At 30.2% G+C, this 22,082-nt stretch overlaps 2 protein-coding genes across 6 annotated transcripts in view; one reads left to right on the top strand and one right to left on the bottom strand.

Annotated features, from left to right (window-relative positions):
• The window catches only part of LOC107440333 (WAP four-disulfide core domain protein 1), a 54,988-nt gene extending 44,648 nt beyond the window's left edge, over window positions 1-10,340 (bottom strand). The window contains exon 1 of the mRNA XM_087157847.1: window positions 10,134-10,340. Coding sequence (XP_087013973.1) covers window positions 10,134-10,256 — 123 coding nt within the window. The 5' untranslated portion in view covers window positions 10,257-10,340. The remainder of the gene's footprint in view (window positions 1-10,133) is intronic.
• LOC107440334 (uncharacterized) overlaps window positions 1-22,082 on the top strand; it is a 56,107-nt gene that overhangs the window by 19,492 nt on the left and 14,533 nt on the right. For 3 of the 5 annotated variants that reach the window (XM_071177884.2, XM_071177885.2, XM_087157846.1), the window contains exons 1-4: window positions 17,227-17,368; window positions 17,443-17,584; window positions 20,010-20,117; window positions 21,534-21,605. In XM_071177884.2, coding sequence (XP_071033985.2) covers window positions 17,340-17,368; window positions 17,443-17,584; window positions 20,010-20,117; window positions 21,534-21,605 — 351 coding nt within the window. In that variant the 5' untranslated portion in view covers window positions 17,227-17,339. Of the gene's footprint in view, window positions 1-15,022; window positions 15,177-17,226; window positions 17,369-17,442; window positions 17,585-20,009; window positions 20,118-21,533; window positions 21,606-22,082 lie in introns of those variants that run through there. The other 2 variants (XM_071177886.2, XM_071177887.2) reach the window with 2 other exon arrangements.

Below are 22,082 nucleotides of genomic sequence, written 5' to 3' on the forward strand. Positions count from 1 at the left end.
GTCAATCAACAATCTTTTTACTACTAAGAAAATGATAATAAAAAAAATAATAAATTAAATCTGCCAAAAAAATTAAAATAAATTACAAATATTTTGTTACTGTTTGTTTTTCTTTTTTTCCCGACTGCTTATTTAATGCGTTGATTAAAATATAAACCTTGAATCCGAATAATTAAATGATTTTCCTCATTTAAAAGTATTAAAAAAATGAAAAAATTAAAACTGAATTTTTTTTATTTTATTCTTTTACTTTCATTTTGCTTGAAAATTTCACAAAGCAATTATGTGATCCCATAAACCATTAATAAACATGTTACATAAAAAAGAATTTGTAAAGGACCTGCCTCTCTCTCTCTCTGTCCCTCAGGCTTTTGTCAGTTATTCTCCCAGTAAAGAGGGGTGATTATCTATCCCCTCCTCAGTTCTCGAGAAAAAAGAATAGCAGTTTGAAAGATAAGTTTCCAAGAAAATCAAGATGTGTTTGAGGGGAAAGAATTTCTATGGGTCTTCCAAAAGTCTTCAATTCCAACCATGTCTAATCGCATCCGGACTCTAGTTTAACAATGTATGAGCAAAGTTAGGAGTAGTGCAGTGAAACTACAATTACATAGAATTTACAACATATTTTACTAAATTTTGTTACTAATTCTTAAAAATAAATAAATAAAAAGTCAACTACAAAAATTTTTATTAGGCATTTGTAAATGAATTTTTGACATTTTTTAGAAAAAAAAATGTGACCAGACTATTTTCCCGACGAGACTTTAAATTTTTCCCGATGGGGGGGCTGGCCATGCCCGACGGGTGTGCTCCAGCCCCCCCTGACCCCCTACTGGCGCCGCCCTTGTGTTGGACCATCATAAATCAGTCCGAATTCGTATATTGGGATGATGGTTGTTCATGATCATTCCAACATTTCATTTCTAAGATACTATGATGGAAATTCGTGATGATTCAACATGAACAGAAAAATCAAAACAAGTTTCTATTCTTATGTTGGACCATCATAAATCAGTCCGAATTCGTATATTGGGATGATGGTTGTTCATGATCATTCCAACATTTCATTTCTAAGATACTATGATGGAAATTCGTGATGATTCAACATGAACAGAAAAATCAAAACAAGTTTCTATTCTTATGTTGGACCATCATAAATCAGTCCGAATTCGTATATTGGGATGATGGTTGTTCATGATCATTCCAACATTTCATTTCTAAGATACTATGATGGAAATTCGTGATGATTCAACATGAACAGAAACATCAAAACAAGTTTCTATTCTTATGTTGGACCATCATAAATCAGTCCGAATTCGTATATTGGGATGATGGTTGTTCATGATCATTCCAACATTTCATTTCTAAGATACTATGATGGAAATTCGTGATGATTCAACATGAACAGAAACATCAAAACAAGTTTCTATTCTTATGTTGGACCATCATAAATCAGTCCGAATTCGTATATTGGGATGATGGTTGTTCATGATCATTCCAACATTTCATTTCTAAGATACTATGATGGAAATTCGTGATGATTCAACATGAACAGAAACATCAAAACAAGTTTCTATTCTTATGTTGGACCATCATAAATCAGTCCGAATTCGTATATTGGGATGATGGTTGTTCATGATCATTCCAACATTTCATTTCTAAGATACTATGATGGAAATTCGTGATGATTCAACATGAACAGAAACATCAAAACAAGTTTCTATTCTTATGTTGGACCATCATAAATCAGTCCGAATTTCTACATTGAGATGATGGTTACCATCAAGATTATCTTGGTCCCATGAATGGAAAATCATCAAAAATTTTGACTTGGGGAAGCAAAAAGGGAAAGAGTGGAACAAATAAATTATTAAAGATCAATTTTAGTAGTCTGCGGAAAAATCTAGTGTGCGTCAAGATGCAAAAAGAGAAATAGCTGATAGTCTGTACAAAAATAAATAAACAAATAAATTATAAAATATCAATTTCAGCAGGGGTCTGTTTGGAAGAAATTTGGGTCCGTTAACGGACCCTTCACAAAATATATTTTCATAAAAATAGACCCTTCACACAAAATAATTTATCTTTTAATCGGACCTTTCACAAATTTGTTTATCTTCATTATTGTTTTGTTAATCGAATAATAAACCCTTCAAGGAGGGGGGGGGGGGAAGAAAGACGTTTCGAGACAAATTAAGTTTTCCAAGTTTCCCTAAGTTTAAATTCCAAATGTAGTAAAAATTAAAAAATATTTCTACTTTTACAAACATCGTGTGCACATTCTTATTGATATTAAATCATATTTTTTTTTGTAAATAAATAATTGATCAATTTATATTTATTCATAAGATTAATTAATAAAATATTATGTAAATAAAAATTAATTTCTGGCAATTTTTTTAATAAAATATTATAAATTTAAGAATTGTTTAAGTTTACTTATTGCGTAACACATTAAAAGTGATACATTACTAAGTTGTGTTATTTAAAATATGTCAATTGAAATTATTAAAAATGTGAGTGATTTGTTTCCATTATTCGTCTGAAATGAATATTATGTGTTGAGCAGTATAGGCTAAATACTAAATAACAGGATCCTATTCACAAAAGCAGGACTCTGGTTGAAAGAATGTGACTTAACACTTATTTTATATTCACAAATTATGAATAGTTTTTTCACAATTTTACAAAAAAAGGACCTTTCACAAAATGTCTGGACAGACCCCTGAGTAGTATGTATAAAAATCTAGAGTATGCGGCAAGATGCAAAAAGATAAATAACTGATAGTGTGTAAATTATTAAAGATCAATTTTAGTAGTATGCGGAAAACTCAAGAGTGCGGCAAGAGTGTGTTCAAAAATAAATAAACAAATAAATTATTAAAGATCAATATTAATAATATGAGGAAAAATATAGCGTGCAACATAACGTAAAAAGAGGAAAAGCGGATTAACAGTTAAAAAAAAAATAAATAAATAACTAAAGGTCAATTTTAGTAGTATGCGGGAAAATCTAGTATGTGGTAAGACGCAAAAACGTAAGAAGCGGAGATAGTGTATAAAAAGCAAACAAATAAATTATAAATAAATAAAGCAATTTTTGTTCAATGCGGAAAAATATAGTGTGCGACAAGACGTAAAAATAGAGAAAAAAAACGGAGAAAGTATTTAAAAATTAAAATAATAATAATAAATTTTTTAAAAATAATTTAAAACAAGAAATAAATTAAAATGTCTTTGATAAAATTGTCCTCCCAAATAAATTATTCGTTTAAAACGACACCTCGCTCTTTCACCCACCATGTCATCCTTCCATTTTTTTTTTTTTTTTTTTTTTTTTTTTGTGAAATGTCACATGACATAGTAAGGGCGGCAACCTCTCGGCTATGAATAATGACATTAAAATATGTGCCTTCGATTCTTCAAGTGATATGACACATGAGCGGGAAAAAAAAATAGATAGAGAGAAAGAAAAAAAACTGGAGATCGGAAACCAGAGTTTAAAAAGAAAGCTGAGAAAGGAGACTGACGCCTTGTGTATAGGTCACGTGGTATTCCAGGAGGAAAGACCTCATTGTCTGTTTAAGGCAATCTCTCTCTCTCTCTCTTTCAAATAAATGATGTAATTAGATTTTTATGACTTTTATCCGAGGAAAGGATATGACTTGATTTAAGAGCGAGACATTGTTTTATTGCCGCTTAAATTTATCAATAAAACGGACGAAACGGTGCTTATTAACTTCGCTCGATACTGAAAAATATTCTGCCCAAGTAGTAGTTAGTAGACAACAAAATTTTCTTATTTTCTTAGAATATATATAACGATTGGTAATTCCAATCTGAGCTATTATATACAAAATAGCAAATAAACATATCCTGGATATTTTCTATGAAGATTTTGTTGAGGAGTCTACTATTACTTGGGCAGAATATTTTTTCTGTATCGAGCGAAGTTAGGAAGCACCGTTTCGTTCCTTTTATTGATAGATGAAAAACAAAAACAGTAAAAAAAGGGGGGAAAGAAAAAAAAATAATAAAAATCCGGGAAAAAATTTTTAAAACAAAAAATATTTGTATTGTTCTGTAATTTTTCCATGTTTTCTCTACATTTTGAACTTATTTTATGAGTTCTATTTACTTGCAACATATGCGCAGTAAATAAAACTTATTGTTTTTCTTAATTTTCTTCGTTTTTTTTCTTTTTGTCCTTTTTGTATTTATTTATTGTGATATATATATATATATATATATATATATATATATATATATATATATATATATATATATATATATATATATATATATATATATATATATATATATATATATATATATATATATATATATATATATATATATATCACAAAAAATGCGCACATTCGAGTTATCAAATTAATATTCCCGTTGGAAAAAACATAAATATCAGTTGGAATCAAACGAATCTTTTCTGAGGAAGCTGGGGATAAAAATATTCAAAACCTCAAAGCGATTCCTCAAAAATGACACCATTTAATGAATGAGCAACACATTCATTAGTGTTGCCTGTGACATATAAGACACAAGAAATCATTCACGGGATGCATGCATACATTAAAGCATTTCATTTAGTAACAAAGTATGTATCTTTTTTTTTTCACTCGTTTTTGTTGCTCAGCTTTCCCAGAATTTACTTGGCAAAGACACATATTCCAGATAAATTAAAACTGATGCTACAAACTATTTGTTATACTGACTACATTTATACAATTTTGTTAAGATTTTAAGTAGTGGTTAACGTAAACGTTTTAATATTTGATTCGTGTTTTAGAATATACGATTTAAATTATTATGAATAGAAGATATGGAAATCATGATGTTTATAATTGATTCACAATATTAAATAGTTTTCAGAAAAAATTAAATAAATTTACTCGTTATTGTACAAAGATTGGTAAAAATATTTAAAGAAAAAGCGTGCAATTTGCCATCTACAAAAGTCTAAGCACTTTTTGAATAAAACAAGAAAATCTTCAGTAATAATTTTTAAATTGTTTAAAATCTAAAGTATAGTTTATCATAATAAATTTGAATGTAGAGCGGTCTTTCATTTCAAACCTTAATAGGCCTTTAAGTAATTAATTTTCTTAAGAAATTTCTTTTAAGTAATTACTTTTTTTAATAGAAAATAAAACAAGCATTAATAAATTAAGCACAAAGTCATTTTTAATATGCGTATACATTTCAATATTTTTTAAGTATTATTGTATATGTTTACTAATTGATTTATACTAGTATCAGAAGATTGACGTTGTAAATTTAGACAGTGTTTTTTAAATGAAAAGTGATAAGTAGTATTTTAAGAGAATTATTTACACTCCATATTATTAGTAACTAATTTTCTCTTAGAATATTAGATAGATATTTTCCAACATGCCTGTTTTAAGATATTATATTCTAAGAGAGAGCCATTTTAGCCTATTCGTTCAGGATGTCTCAACTGTATAAAAACGGTTAAATGCATCGGAAAAAACGCATCGTATCAAAATTGAAAACAGTCGTGTTTAACGGATATATTTTCATATCGGTACCAATTCGGACCAACTATACAACTACAATCGCCAAAGCGCCAAAAAAATTGCATAAACTTGCAAAATTAAATATAAATAAATAAGTAAATAAAAAACAATAATAATGCTTGTCCAGGAGGATACGAGTTATACCCTTAGAGTTGGTTGCCTTCAGTGATGTTTTTTTTTTGTTTTTTTCTTCCTTGTGTGCTACTGTGGCCCAAAAGTCGGACAAACTTGGCGATTATTTTGTCACAAGCACCTTTTCCTGTTTAATGTTTTGAAAAACATATTTAACGACGTACAAGTTTCGAGAATTGAAAATAACAATGTGAAAGCTGAGAAAAAAAAATTTCTTCTATTGAAAATTGTTTTATTGATATTTATCATTTACAATTATTGTAAGTTTTAAAATACTTATTTATTCAAGAATAAAATATAGCCTTTTTCCAAAAGCGCAGTATACCCAAATTGTCCACCAAAAAAAAAGTTGAACCAGGAGAGGAATCAATTTTTTTACATAAAAAAAAATTTGGCCGGTTTTTTTTTCAAAAAATCTGTGCGTTAAGGGGTTAAAGTAGGGTCCTCGCGTAATCCTTTTAACACGTGAGTCGAGAGCCACTAATAGCACTCTATCTCATTAATAACACACTAATCACCGAATCATCCCATTAATAACTCGTTATCTAACGGGTTACCTAAACCAGTGGTCCCCAACCCCTGGACTGCGGACCGGTGTCGGTCCGTAAATCAAATGGTACAGAACCGCCCAAGGAAGATTAAATTATCTATTATTATTTTATTCATTGTGGTGTGTATTTTTTTTGGGGGGGGAGGGGGGCTCATGCTGCTATCTATGGACAAGAGGTTAACTGGGAGTCTTGAGACGAAGTTTCCTAAAGCCGCAACAATACTATGAAATTAATTTTTTATTTTATTTTATTTTATTTTATTTTATTTTATTTTATTTTATTTTATTTTATTTTATTTTATTTTATTTTATTTTATAACCGCCGTTGAACACAGCTGACACAATTTCGGGCTTACGACTAAAAATGTTCAACTCCGTAGCCTTGTAATTTTGAACCCAATCCAGAAGGCAAGGAAACTCCTGGATCAATTATTGGGAGAAATTGGCCTTCATGAAAGGCCTTTTTATGCAACTAATCCATATTTGCGTTACATGGAGAGGAAGACCACGAAAACCTGCCGTGGTTAGCCAAACGGCAAGAGTACTTTAACCCATGATATGTCTACCACTTTTATGTCAGCACTGTGGTCGGTGCGAGACGGGTGCGGAATTAGCATCGCCAAGTTATCCCTGGGATCGAAGCCGAGTCGGGAGCTCTATCTCTTGAGCCACCACGGCTCTTGTGAAAGTAATTGTATTTTAATTTGAAGGTATGTCTAATTATTTTAAAATTACTGAATCAAAGCTATCTGAAATACAAAATCAACGTTCGCTCTCCGTCGTGAAAAAATTATCAAACGTTGACTGGTCAGCGGTGACGAAAAAGTTGGGGAGCACTGATCTAAACTGTCTAAAGTTTCAAGACAACCCCGACCCCTGCAAAAATATTTTAAAGTTAACAAGTATGGTGGTTGCCTAACCATTAATAGAAATTAAACAACCATAAAAAATAACAACAACAGAAAGCCTAACACACATCGATACATCTGAAAAGTAAATAAATAAGAAAAGCCTTTTTTTTTCTCTGGTCCTATTTTTTTCTAACCTTGGCGAGATACATAATTTTTACGAAAGTTATTATTATAGTGGTTCGAAGTGATTTATCAAATGTTTGTTTATCTCCCAAATAAGACAGTTATGTCTAAGCTTTTTTAAGAATTCGTTTACTTCGCTTTTCTTTGCGATGTTTAAAAAATCAAAACAAACATCCCTATCTTTCAAAAAGGAAATGCTGCCCTTATCTATCATGTATTGATTAGGGATGTAGCAAAATATTAGGCAAAATATTTTTCAGAAAAATATTTTTCGATCAAAATTCTTTAATTGAGTTAGAATAGATTAAATAAAGAATAATCTAAAATAGCATTTTTTACTATACGTTATCAGAAATAGTTTTTACACATATTTGTTAAGTTCTAAAATTCATGTGATTGCAAATTTTTGTATTGGAAGGCAAATGAAAAAACGAAATTTGAAGAATTGGCTACTTGCACTTCAAGAAGATCTTCCGTACCCACACATGTGGTGTAACTAATAGTATTTTGTTTTTCAACTTTACAACTTTTTTATAGCAGTTAGTCAGTTTTTTGTCTAAAGTATTTCTAATAGATAACTGTTATATTTTCTCCCTTCATCCCGTACCAATAATATAGCTAAGTTTTGATTAATTCTTAATAATAACTAAATTTATTTATATATAAAAACAATATTTATTACTGATTTAAAAAAAAAGAACTGTTGCTGTTCGGCCTCCGAATATTCGTTACATCCCTAATATTAATTAAAGCCCTGGAAACGCAGATTACTAAGTAATCTAGGGTTTTAAAATGGTAAGACTAAGTTTTTGCATTGAAATGTAATTCTAGTAATAAAAAAAAAACTTGAAATGAAGCTGGAAAGGCATTTTTAGCACAAATAGTGGTGGCACTAGACAGAGATGAAGAAAGTAAGATGCAACATATAAATAATTTAACTTTTTTTCCGATTGTTGGCAGAGGAGGTTCAAAGCAGCCGATCATTGGTACGTCGACAATTTTTAAATAAAATTTTCTCTAACTCAACCAAGCGCCTTCGTTTTTTATGATTAAATATCACTTAAATTCATTTTTTTACTGCAGGGATCACTTTTCAAGACAAAAATGGGTTTTGAAATTCCCTCACTGTAACTGCAACCACGGGATCTGCATAATCGCCTCGGGCTTTCTCGAATCTATGCATGCCACTGTGCAAACACGACACGCGTAGCAAAGGTTATCTGCGATTAGACATCAACTATGGTCAGCAAAGGCTCAGATAAAATGAGTCCTATTAAATTTATTTTAAACTAATTTTGTTTATTAATCTCTTTTTTTAAAAGAAATTTTAAAATCGTCCATCCATTCGAATTATGCATTTAAGATTAATACCGATAAAAATAAAAATGAGATTATCTATTGCAATACATGTGCATGGAGATATCTATTGAAATTCTTAAATATGGGAAATTTAACAAACTAATAATGGTAATAGGTTTATAGAGACCATGAAGCCAAGTACATAAGTCATCGGTTACCGATAATACACATAAATGGACAATATGGTGATCGTTAACAACGATAAATATTGAATACGTCGTTCATTTTGAAAATAATTGTCAAATACTGTGATATCGTGATCATCATATCGTGATCGTTGAAATATTATCGATAACATATAACATATCATAAAGATAATATCCCGAATATTATACATAATGATAAATATTGAACACGATATTATAGTGAGTTTTGATAAATTTTATTTGAAGAACGAAAATATATATATATATAAATGTAAAAAATATATATAAATAAATAAACAGGAAAAATAATACAATATATTATTAAATATTGATATTTTTGACAATACATAGCGTTAGCAAAATTCATTCCTTACGGTTTCAGGGACCATCAGTTTATGTTGGCGGGAACTCTGAAAAGTAATCGCCAACACATTGCCTGTAAACCACAAGTACCGTTTAATTTTTCTCTGTATTTCGTAATGAACATTTTTGTTCTATTTGACACTTTCAATTATTACTATTAATATTCCCAAAATGTAAACCAAAATTAATTTAGTTATGAAATCTCCTAGCACATAATTAAAGCCAACATAATTTCGAGAGAACAATGACCAAATAACAAATGGCTAAAATATAGTAAAATCACAAAGATGAGTCAATCGTTTCATTACAAAGTGGCGTCATTTTTTAATTTATTTCCCCAGAAATAAAGTGAACTCGACGTTTTTATTATTCACGTTTTCACTCGTTTATAACGTTCCCAAAATTATATTTTAATAATATTCTTAATTCATGAATTATTGTTTTGTTTAAATAATCGTTGCATCATTGTTGACTTCGTCACAAAAATGTTCTTTTTTTTATCGAAATCAATTTTTATTATAAAATTTACTTGACATCGTAACTAATTCAAAAAGATTTGAGATCAAAAGAAAAAAGAATCCACAAAATCTAATTCCAAAGGAAAAAGAATTCGAAAATTTGCGAAACATCAATAAATAAATCCTGCAGGTGGAAATAAATAAAATAAAATACTTTCAATTATTTGATAAAAAGGGAACAATAAATAATATTATAAAATCCTAAAAAAGTCGAAATATTATTATGAAATTCATGAAAGTAGCTTCATTAAATAATAAATAGAAGGAAAGCGAGTTTGATTTTATTATCTTACTCTATTTAAAATGCAATTTGTTGAAAAATTTATCAAATGGTGTGTACTGATTCTTTAAATGCAGACTTAACTGATTGCAGTAAATTTAGATGACAGTTACACCATTTAATTAAAATACGGAAGGAAGAGATTGCATTCTCCAAAACTGAATTGCAGTAATAAATATTAATTAACATCACCTACCGGTGTTAGAATATCCCTCAATTGAAATTTCGAATCTTGAATCTTCCCTTCGAGAGAAAGAAAAACACGACACAATATCCAAAAGAATAATCCTAATTGCGAAATATTCGCTTCGAATGTCATTTTAATAAATTAAAAACGGAGCGAAATTGTTATCTCTTTTAACTCACAAATCAAACTAACATTATTTGATCTTGCTGTTCGGAGAGTAACGAGATGAGGAGAGAAGATTGTTCCAATTATTTAATAAAATTTTTTGTGCTGCCATCTATACGATTAAGAATAAACTAAAACAAAATGCAAGAAAACACCAATGAAAAAAAATGATTTCTCCCAATATTTTGTAAAGTTTTTTGTGCTGCTATCTATATAATTTTGGATGAACTAAAACAAGATATCATAACTATAACTCACTAGTGCGGAATGTAAAATCTCCAGCTTTTACAATTGTAAAAAAACAGAATAGCAAAAACATATCTACTAAAGCTTTTAAGCATGCTGTTAGTTTTTTGCAGTATTATTTATATTATAAAAGAATATTGATGCATTTTTCATTGTCAAAATATTATTTTTAACAAAAGGATACCCTCTAACAGATCGCGGAACAACAAAATTTATGGTTTAGCATTTTTATCCTGAAGCAATAATTTAGATTTAAAATGGTATAATTTACTCAACACTCGTGCAATCTACGATCTTTATGACTGATTTTTCGTGTTTTCTTAATTGGTACTTAAATCGAGCAGTATTTTTAAGTATCTTTTGGCAACAACTATTAATTATTTTGTGACCAATCACAAAGCAAGCTCTCCCTCCCTCTTTTTTTTTTTTTTTTTTTTTTTTTTTTTTTTTTGCTAAATAGCAGATATTTTATGATTGAAAGAAATTGATATAAGAAAGAAAGATTTGTAATAATATCTGATATCTTGCTTAAAGATCCAAATATTTTACGTGAATTTTACACTGATGAGCAAAATTACACGAATATCTGACATTATAAAAAACGGTGAGAAATAAAGCTGCACTTTATTGACCCTTTTAAACTACGGTAACATTCTTCTTTTTCTTCTTCAGCACGACAGCTCTTTATAGGCCTTGGCTGCCTCAACCACACGTAGCCTCCAACGCCTCCTGTCCATGGCGACTTTTTTCCAGTTGTTTATCTTTAGTACTTTTAGATCTTTAGCAGTGTCATCCAGCCATCTAGTTGGAGGTCTTCCTCTAGCCCAGAGGTCGCCAAAGTGGTCTATATAGACCCCCAAGGGTCTATTTAACAAAAGCAGGGGTCGATCTGAGACAGGGGGGCGAATGGGGGTCGATCCGAATCGGAAGGGTCAATTGTGGGTCGAAAAAAGAAACAGTTCTCAATACGCAAATCACACATACCTAATTAAGTATGTAAAATTTGTGAATTTTTTTTATAATTGACTCAATATCAGTTTCTTTATAAAACATAAATTAATAAACGTATATTTATTGGGGTGAAACAAGTATGAACGCACCACCGCGCAGTGGCACAAACTCAGCGCAGTTTATAAGTCATATGACTATATGCACTTGTCCAAATGTCACGTGTGACGAGCATTGACGTTACAAATGCAAATATCATACGCAGTTTCAACTATCTTTGCAAACTGTGTTGAATATTTGCAGTGTCATTATTAAAACTTTTATAGTTTTGGATAATTAGTTATTGTTTCGATAAAACCATTCGTTTGGTTTAGATATCAATTTTAATTATCAATGCACAAAAAAGAAGGTAAGCATTAATGATATGGATTAGTACAGCCCGCGACAAAACTATAACACACTTTGTATTTTCTTACGAAAATTACAAAATTGACCAATTTTGACGAAAATTAAAATTGACCAATTTTGACGAAAATTAAAATTGACCAATTTTGAACCCAATATAGCGAACCTCAAGAAGCAGTAAATCTTTAGTTACTTTACTTATTATATCTACTTATGCATAATTACTTATTATTTAATAATAAGGTATTTAAATTTCAATATTAATATATTTTTCATAAAACTATTGTTATATAATGTACTATTACTTTAATAAATGTTTAAAATCATAAAATAAATGTACAAACATAGTATCTAATAGAGTTTTATTTTAATTAACAGAAAATTACTTTCGCGGGGGTCGATGGAGATTTTGAAAAATTATATAGGGGTCGATAATCAAAAAAGTTTGGCGACCCCTGCTCTAGCCCAAAGGATTTTGAAGGTGGCGATTCGGACTGCATTATTTTCTGGACCTCTCCAGATATGGCCAAGCCATCTTAATCTACTGCTTCGGATGACCTGCACTATTTGTGGCTGTCCATAGAATCCATATAATTCAAAGTTGTATCTGATTCGCAAACAGCCTCTTTCCTGTACTGGGCCAAAAATATTTCTAAGGATTTTCCTTTCAAAAACACCAAGAGTACGCTGAGTGTCTGCGTTTAGTGTCCATGTTTCACTTGCATACAGCAATACAGGTAGAATAAGAGTCTTATAAATTTTAATTTTAGTTTTTCGACTGATTAGGCTTGATCTTAATTGCTTTCTTAGTCCAAAGAAACACTTGTTTGCCATTTTAATTCTGTTGTCTACTTCTGTTTTTATGCTGTTTTGGTCATTGATCATTGTTCCAAGGTATTTGAATTCATTTACCTTTTCAAAGGTGTAACCATTTATGAATAAAGGATCATGAACTACAGTCGTGGCTGTAGATTCTATATAATTTTTTCAGAACAGGCATTGTGCTATTAAAAAAAGTTTTAATAGATTGATTTGAAAAACAGCTGGATTAACATTAAATCTAGTTAGTCACTTAAAATTTAATTTCGCGTGCATTATTTACATGAAGTAACTGCTATACTTAATAGTCTAATAATTCTTGTAAGACCTAAGATAAAATAATAACACACACACACACGAAAAAATTTACTAAAATACCAGCCTCCAATGGTAACCAAGTCGAATGCACTATGCAACCGTATTTAAATATTCTGATTATTCAACCTCTCTTCTAATCCTAAGACCTTAAATAGTTTTAAACAGTTTAGTAACCTAAATTTTTCACTATCGAGCAGCTGCCCGCGTCTTTGGTACTTTGACTTCAATTTAAACTACTTCAAAGGGATGTCCAAGATATTGTCACAATCCTTTATGCATTGAATTATGATAATAATTTAAAATCTGGTCGACACCCATTAAATCACACAAAAAACGTAAACATGAGCTCAAAAAGGGCCAGCTCCGTCACCAATAATTGGTATGACAATATGCGGCAAATCAGGGTAAAGCATTCTACCCTAATTTGCCTCTCTCGGCCACTGTGGTTTTTCCTGTTGTTCTTTTTTTCTTGTTGTGCTTTTTATCTTTTTTATCTCTCGGCTACTGGGGTTTTTCTAGTTTTGTTTCTCACCTTTTTTTCATTATTTCGTTAACAACTTCACATTTTATATCTCAAATCACTTTTGTTTCTTCTCACGTCTGGCAAGTCTTGGAAATGGGCGGTTGCTTTTGAGCGTTGGAAACATGTCGATTGTTATTTCCAATTTGTATATTTTTGAAACAAATGAAATTTTTGATAAAGCAATAACTGTAGTGTTGCTAATTGATAGAGAAATACCTGAATATATGGTGACACATTAGATAAATTTCTATTTTAAAGTTAATATTTTTTACGAAGTGTAGTGAATAACATCTTATTTTACTTCATTTATAAAATGTCAAACAATAAATTATATTTTCATTAGTATAATTATTTTGTCTAGGTCAGAAGCTAATTAAGAATTTTCCCGTCCATTTCTTCAGTTTACAAATAAAATTAATGTGTAGGAAATGTAGCTTAATAATGCATTCATAGAACAAAACTGAAAAGAAAAAAATACAAAATTTCTAAAAGCTACGTTTTTCAATTTGATTTAACGTAATTAACTTTTATCTACATCAAAAATTCTTCCGTCTTATGAAAGAGTCTACTACGTCTTTCGTTTTAGATCTGAAAAAGATTAAATTATTTTCTCCTTATTTAGAAAAACTGTGTTTTTCTAAATAAAATTTAGAAAAACGCAGTTTTATATATATTTATTAAGTATAGTCAATATATTTCGTAGAAATCTAAGTGCGTTTCTTAAGCATGCTATTGAAATCTATTATAAACATTTACTAAAATTAAGGTGACCAAACGTCTTCAAATCTTGAGGACAGTCCACGAATTTCCATTATTTGTTTTCAAAAATTTCCAATATTTTTGAGTTTTTGAGGACAGGAAACATGATCAAATTTTAACATATGTCCTCAAATTTCACGGGAAACATCTCATTTTTTATATGCAAGGAAATATTAAAAATTCAGAAATGCGCATGCGTTTTTTTTTTTTTTTTAATCACGAGAATTTTATTTTGCAGAAAATACAAGCAAAAAGCAAAACATCACCATGCTAAAACTATCTGATCGTCTGAAAATAATTTTAGATAACAAATTAAACAAGCTTCAATAATCACGTGCTCATTTATTTTACATGTGTTAAACAACTGCAGAATATCATGTGATAAGTCAAAACTGCTCGATAATGAAATCAAGTTTGATGAAAATGGCTCTGTACCTAATATTAGTTATCAATTAAAACGAATACTTGCTGCACATATAAATTAATATTTTTCATAAATATATGGATTCTCTTCAAATCGTAAAATTTTTCTTACGATGCTCTACTAATTCGTCCTCAAATCATATTTCAGAAATCTGGTCATCTTAGCTTATATTAATTTGCTCCGATTCTTAACCTCCAAGCAATTGCGGTTCCAACTAAAGAAAATATTAAAGTATTTTTTATTAATTATGGCATCAGTAATCTCACCAATCGTAGTATCATTTCATTAATTTCAAAGGATTCTATTTTACGTCTATTTATCATCCGTATGTAATGAATTTATGGTGAAATTGTTTATTCTTTCTAAGAAATGTGATTCTTTTGTCACGATTACATTTAATTTGTGAAACATCTTGAATTAGAGAAGTTTAATATTTACTTTTAAGGTAAGGTGAAAAAAAACTTAATCAAATATTGTTGATAAAATTATTATTTTTACGAAGATGTAACGAGGATTTTTTTAAAAAACTAATATTAATTCAAATTTCTCTGTCTTGTTTTTGAATAATTCACTATATGATTGCTTTGAATATTTTTTTCAATATTTAAATAAATTATTTAAATAAAATCAATTTCTAAATTAAACAATACAATTTATCTAAAATGATAATTCTAAATGTGTAATACATGTTAAGAAAGTGAAAATTTAAATTCTGGACAGTACTTGTATAATTGGCGTAATTTACTCTTTTTATCAAATTCGTAAGAAACCAAATGTAATGAATGTATGTTGACAAAATTTCTATATAGTTTAACAGAGAACTTTCAAGATAGTTTAGTAGTTATATAGTTATAGTTTCTTAAATGGACGCTTTAAAATATATTTTTAAACCTCTTTTATATTAGTTATTATCATTCGAAACATATATATGACCAATATACGGTAGTAGTTAGTACCACAGGCTGAATATAATTTACTTTTTTAGATCCTAACGATCATAAGAATTTTTTTATTTATTGTTTTTCGATTATTATACATGTTTCCTTGTCCTTTCTTCGGAGATAAAATTAATACACTTCGACAAAAACATTAATATTGTGACACTCCTGCTTTGGTGCAAATAAAATTAACAGTAAGCTTTGTGGATATTTTGATTTCCCCATGTCGAAGTTGTTACTGAGTTTGAAATATTTCGTGCATAATCTGATCAGAAAACGATACATTGCGAATTCTAGAAAAATAAAAATAAAAAGTCCCTTTAAAAGCAAGCAGCTTAGGATTTCTGAAAAAAGCAACCGACATCAGTTGCAATGAAGTACAACTGAGGTGATAACGAACGGGAAATATATAAAACCATTTGACCTTTTGCTCAACACTAGAAACTTTAAAGCCATACTCTTCAAAAACAGGTGGTCAAATTGGAAATTAATGCAGTTTGTAACAAATCAAATGAAAATGTGTGAAAACTTACTGTGAGAATTTTTTGAAAAACAAAGTGAACTTTAAATGTAAACATTTCGGCCAACTGTATGTAGTGCAAGGATTAAACTTCTTAGATATCCGTTATAAGCCGCGATGCCACAGGATCAAGGCACTGAGCTGCCAATGTAAAAGATCAGGATTCTGGAGATAAAGGATCCGGGGGGGGGGGACGAACTCCCACCCTTTTTTTGAGCGAAAGTTCAAGGAAGCAAACAAGTCAAGGAAGCAAAGGCACAGGGCTCGAAAAAACTCAGAAATTTTACCCGTCCCCGAGGACGGCATGTCCAACAATGTACCCGTCCTCATTTGAAACTAACCCGTAGCTTCTAAATAAATAAAAACATAATTTTCTCCTATTTACTACAAATATTTATATAAATTGCACAATGAATTAGTAGTTACTAGGATTACATTATACAGTAATAAGAGAAATACTAGGTTACTAATAGTAACCTAGTATTTATTTTATGAAATAATTTAAATGACAAAAGTCAAGTTATCTGGAATTTCAATTTATCCGCGGGTACTGCGTTTTTTTAAAAGAATCAAATATGACGTTTGCCAGTTCCACAATCAAGCCAATGATTTACAGAGGTTTCTGCACAGAAATCTGAAAGGGGTTTTGCATTTAGGTAGATGTTTACAATTGCGTTTAACGCTTCTTGTTTAAGACCAGCACGTAATGTGTTTTTTTGTAAGTTCATTGCTGAAAAGCCCCTTTCAACCGCTGCAGTACTCCCAGACAGAGAAAACATCAATTCCACCATACGCAGTATGTTGCTGCATTTCTAGATTAGAGAGTCATTTTAGAAGTGAGGCGCTAGACTCTAGTAAGACAACAAAAATTGAAAATGTATCACGAACATTAACGGGAAAATGGCCGTCCGCGCGGACGTCGGATTCGAGAAATTCGTTGTCCGCGGGGAATTTTGGACCGCCGAGGACGGGCGGTTTTTCGAGCCCTGCAAAGGCAGACCGTTTGCAATGCTCCAAATTGCCACCATTATGCCGTTGGTCTCATCTCGGAATTGTTGACCCTCCCCCCCCCCTTAGACTAACTACTGGCTGTTGCAAAAGTGCGTTTTAATAAGGTAACGCATTTTAATAATTTCTTTGAGATATCAGCATGAACATATTTGAATATTTAATTGACACGTAAGTATCATATTGGTCTGGAAATATAGGAATTATTTAATGTTCTAACATGTAATTAAAAATAAATATTTCAGATTTTATAAAATGGGAAGTCCAAAGAAGAGTAGTGAAGTCCTACACAAATACGGACGAGACTACCTTTTACAACTAAGAATGCATCCGTTATCACTTCAGAAACCACAGAACTTGCCAATCATGGAAATCGTCAAAGACCGAGTAAGTTGGTGATTTATCTATGCATCTTTTGTGTTTTAATTTTTGCAACATTATCGATAGACTATCAGCTAAATAAGCTGAGCTGAATAAATCCGTCAAGAAATAAAACAATATTTCAGGATAAATGACATCATACATAAGCAATATTTCAGGATATCTTTTCCTAAATCAGCACTATTTTCATTACGCGTAAGGAATGGAGTATTAATTTCAAGATAAATGACGTCATACATAATCAATATTTCAAGATATCTTCTCCTAAATCAGCACTATTTTCATTACGCGTAAAGAATGGACTAATAATTTCAGGATAAATGACGTCATACATAAGCAATATTTCAAGATATCTTTTCCTAAATTAGCACTATTTCATCACGCGTAAAGAATGGAGTAATAAGGGGAGAATTAGTAACTAAAATTGGATTCAGTCTAACTTTTCAGGCATCGAGATATTTAAGGGTTACCGTTTGAATGAATTTATAAACATTGGCAAAAGTTAATCAATTTTGGTGGTGCCTTTAATACTACAATATGATTAAACTTTGAAATGAAATAATGATTATTAAAATGGTAAAAAAAAATATAATTAATATATAGTTGACTTTTAGATCCAAATGAACTTATATAACTTTCAATAATAACGTTTTAGAAAAAATTAAAATAAGACGAAAGTCCATATTTTAATGTGCTCTGACTTTAGAGAAATGGATTTTCTAATGCAAATAATAATAGTCAAAGGAGCCATAAAACGGCAGGAATACTTAATTTTATTAATAATAATAATTAAGTATTCATGATAAATAGACGGTATGTAAGCAGGGCCCGACTTAGCCTAATTGGGGCCCGGGGTAAAAACTTCTTTTTGGGGCCTCCTCTACTTTACTACTTCAGTAATGAAGAACCGAACTTTTTGGAGGTATTTTAATTTTAGTTAATAATGGCGGTATTTTAATTAATTAATTGACTAATTTTTTTGACGACTGATATTGACTAATCTTTTGAGGACGAATAATTGACAACTTTTAATTAATTAATTAACATTTTAATTAATTGGCGGTATTTTAATTAATAATACAAAAATACAGGCATTTCTTTGACAAAATTGCCCATCGTAATTGCGAAAATTTATCTGAAATTTACCCTAGAAAGCCATGGATTTACGAAATATCGATTTTTTTGTGTTCATACGATAGATTAATGACGAAGCTAACATAAAGCTTGCGAATTTTACATTGCACTTATATTTTGTTTAAAAAAAGTTAAATAAAGAAGAAAACGTAAAATAAACTTTCTATTCGATTTGGAGGGCCCCCTCTGATGTTGGGGACCGGGGCAACTGCCCGTATGCCCCTGCCTTAGTCGGGCTCTGTATGTAAAGCAGTAAACTCATCATATTACGTTTCACACAGTGGCAATATAGTAATCTTGCTGAGATCTTTTAATTTGTTCTTTTTTGATTATTTGCTTTGGTGACAATTATAGTATTTGAATAATACGCACGCTGCGATTGATTGATATAGGAAACACAAACGAAACAGTAGGACTTGCGAAAGAATGCTCAACAAAATCAGGTAAATTATTGTGAAATATCAATTGGCGCGAAAGATAGCTAACTCGCAATGCGAATGCTTGCATTGGCGCCTATTCTCAGATAATATTGCCTAACAAGCGATTACTTCCCAGGTGTGCAGTAATTTGAGAAAACAAATAAAAAGTCGTTTTTAACTTACATTTTTCGAAATAACGGCTCACTTATTTGTAAGGAATTTGGTGACAAATCAATGCTTTGGAACTTAATGCAGAACGTTGCAATTAATAGCAAAATCTTCGTAATGGCCATTAACTACGCAAAGTTAAACCAGTACTTAGCTCCAAAAATGAAGAATTTAAATGTTGTGGCGACTAACATGTGTTCATACATAAGTTTTAAATCCAATCCCCACAGTTAATTTTATAATTATCACTATTTCTATACCATAAAAGATATTTACATATTATCAAGTGATCATTTTTGCCAAATTTGAAAATAAATTTGGATGTGTGATGTTTATTTATTTACACAGAAAGTTATAAGATATTCTTTCATCAAAAAAAAAAAAAAAAAAAATATTGAATTTAAGTACTTTGACGAATTAAGTGTAAGTATTAGCGTTTAAACTCATATATTTTAAAGCCATCAAAGTTCATCTTGCTGACCTCACTATTTGTCATGTAGTAAAGTAACCGATATCAAACAATTAAAAAGTAATTTTTAATCTGTAACTCGAACCATTGCTTAGCATACAACGGAAAGTTAATTGAAAAGTTTTTAAAAAATTAATTGCTAGATTTATCATGAAATATAGTTTTTTTTCTTCAGATAATACGTTACGATATTACTGGTAATATCATAATTCATCCAATTAAATAACTGGTTTCTTTCTAGCTATATTTACATCAAATAGATAGCATGGCTTCGCCAGGTGGAGACGAATCTCAGTACCACCATTATACAGACGACATGTATGCGTTTATGAAACATGATAATGCATATGTAAGTCATTACATCTTTATTATAACGTGCACTATTATGCCTATATATGGCATATAACTTTTAAAATAACTTGTTTTCGGTGAATTTTATTTATTGTAGGTGTTTAAACTTATGTTTGTCTAGAACGAGCAAAAGAATATGGAATTTGGCAACTGTTATTTGTTATTTAACGAACGCCATTCAATATTTTGTCAACCGTACTATTTTATATTACAGTGAAACATCCAGGAAAGACCACCTCTATGTGGCGACCACCTCTATGTGGCGACCACCTCTATTTGTGACCATTTTTGGGAGGCAGGGAATTTTTACCATAGACTTTGTGTTGAAGAAAACCTTTAGGAGAGACCATCAAAACCTCTCCCAGCGGCCGGGCGAACATCTGCTCCAAATGCGGAAAAGGTCAAATATGGAAACACGAAAAAATACCAAAACAAAAAATTTAACGAAACAAATAAGTAGATTAAAATCTATTCAAAATATTTGTGTGAGACTCTAATTTCGAGAGTTCTTTTTGACGATACAACCTCATGTTGCAATCAGAGTGCATTATAGACGATGCTATCCATGATTTACTTTTAGAGTTGAAAGTTAAATTAGAAAGAAAGAAGTTATTTTGGAAAGAAAAAAAGCATCTCAAACAAACCTCTTCTCATATTTTAAAGCTAACTAATTTTTATACATGATATAATATTATATAATATAAAATTAATTGCAAATCTAAACGAAAAACATAATTGTTTATTTATTTAAAAATAGCTTATCATTCATAACTGGTAAATTTGTTTCTACACATTATTATATCAGTTAGGATCATTTTTTAAGACGCTAAATTTTATTCTTAGATCCGTCTCTTCATGACGCCAACAGAGGTGGCATTTCCGCCCAAGAAAATGAAACTGACTAAAAATAAGAACGCATGCGAAAAATCATGTACCTTTGACAACAATTTTGAAGTCAATGGAGGTAACCTCTAAGAACGAACAACCTCCACTAACGACCATTTGACTGTGGAGCAGAGAGTCGTCGTTCTTGAGAGGTTTCGCTGTATTTCTTTTACCAAAGGATATTTAGTAAAGTTTAAGAGCAATAAAGGATTGACTTTTGGTGATTAAAAGTGTGGCTGTTATAAAGCAATAATTTTATGCAAGAATAGAATAATTCTAAGCAAACATAGATGTTGTAACAATTTTTGACTGATCTGCAAAGCCATGTTTGGTTTGAAAAAAGAAATGGCAAAAATAAACGAATAAAAAAAGTATTATTTCCGAATAATACTTTATTTGAGTTATACACTTAATGGTATTTCTTCACTCCGTTTTTACATCTTTAATTTGAATGTAACTTTGATTGCTTATGTTTAAAATTGTTCATCCATCAGATTAAAGTTCTTAAGATCTTCAAATTTTTTTGCAGAAGCGTTTTAGCCAACGTTCTTCTCCAGGATACACTTCTCGGAGCTGCCCCGAATATGCATCATACCCAAAAGTAAACAAAATTAATCTTTATGAAAGTTTTATTTCATTTATATTTGTTGTTAAATATTATGTTTTAATGAATAGAGTGTTTTAATATCTTTTGAAGTATTTTAAAAATAAGTTTTGATACAACTTTTTAACTAACAATGCCTGTTTTATGTACATGCATATACAATCTATACAAGAAAAAACAATTTCGGAGTAAAAAAGAAATTTTCAATACGATAAAACTGATTTTTACTGTCAAGAATTGTTTCAAAGATTTTGTTGCATTAATTCTCGTGATTTAGCCTTAACCGACTGTCACATATTTCTCTTTTTCAAAACTTTTTTAATTGAATTGCTGTGGACAAGAAGATTATAGAGCATTAGTTTGTTTTTTTTTAACAATTTTTATTTCATTATTTTTTTTAGCTTACCTCTAGTTTTTTACTTGTAACTGATAAGTATTCGGTAACTTAAAAGGATCTTTGTCGGCCTAAAGTCG

This window comes from Parasteatoda tepidariorum, chromosome 2 (assembly GCF_982258835.1).
Source record: "Parasteatoda tepidariorum strain Cologne lab strain chromosome 2, Ptep-v5.0, whole genome shotgun sequence".
NCBI classification, from domain to species: Eukaryota; Metazoa; Arthropoda; class Arachnida; order Araneae; family Theridiidae; genus Parasteatoda; species Parasteatoda tepidariorum.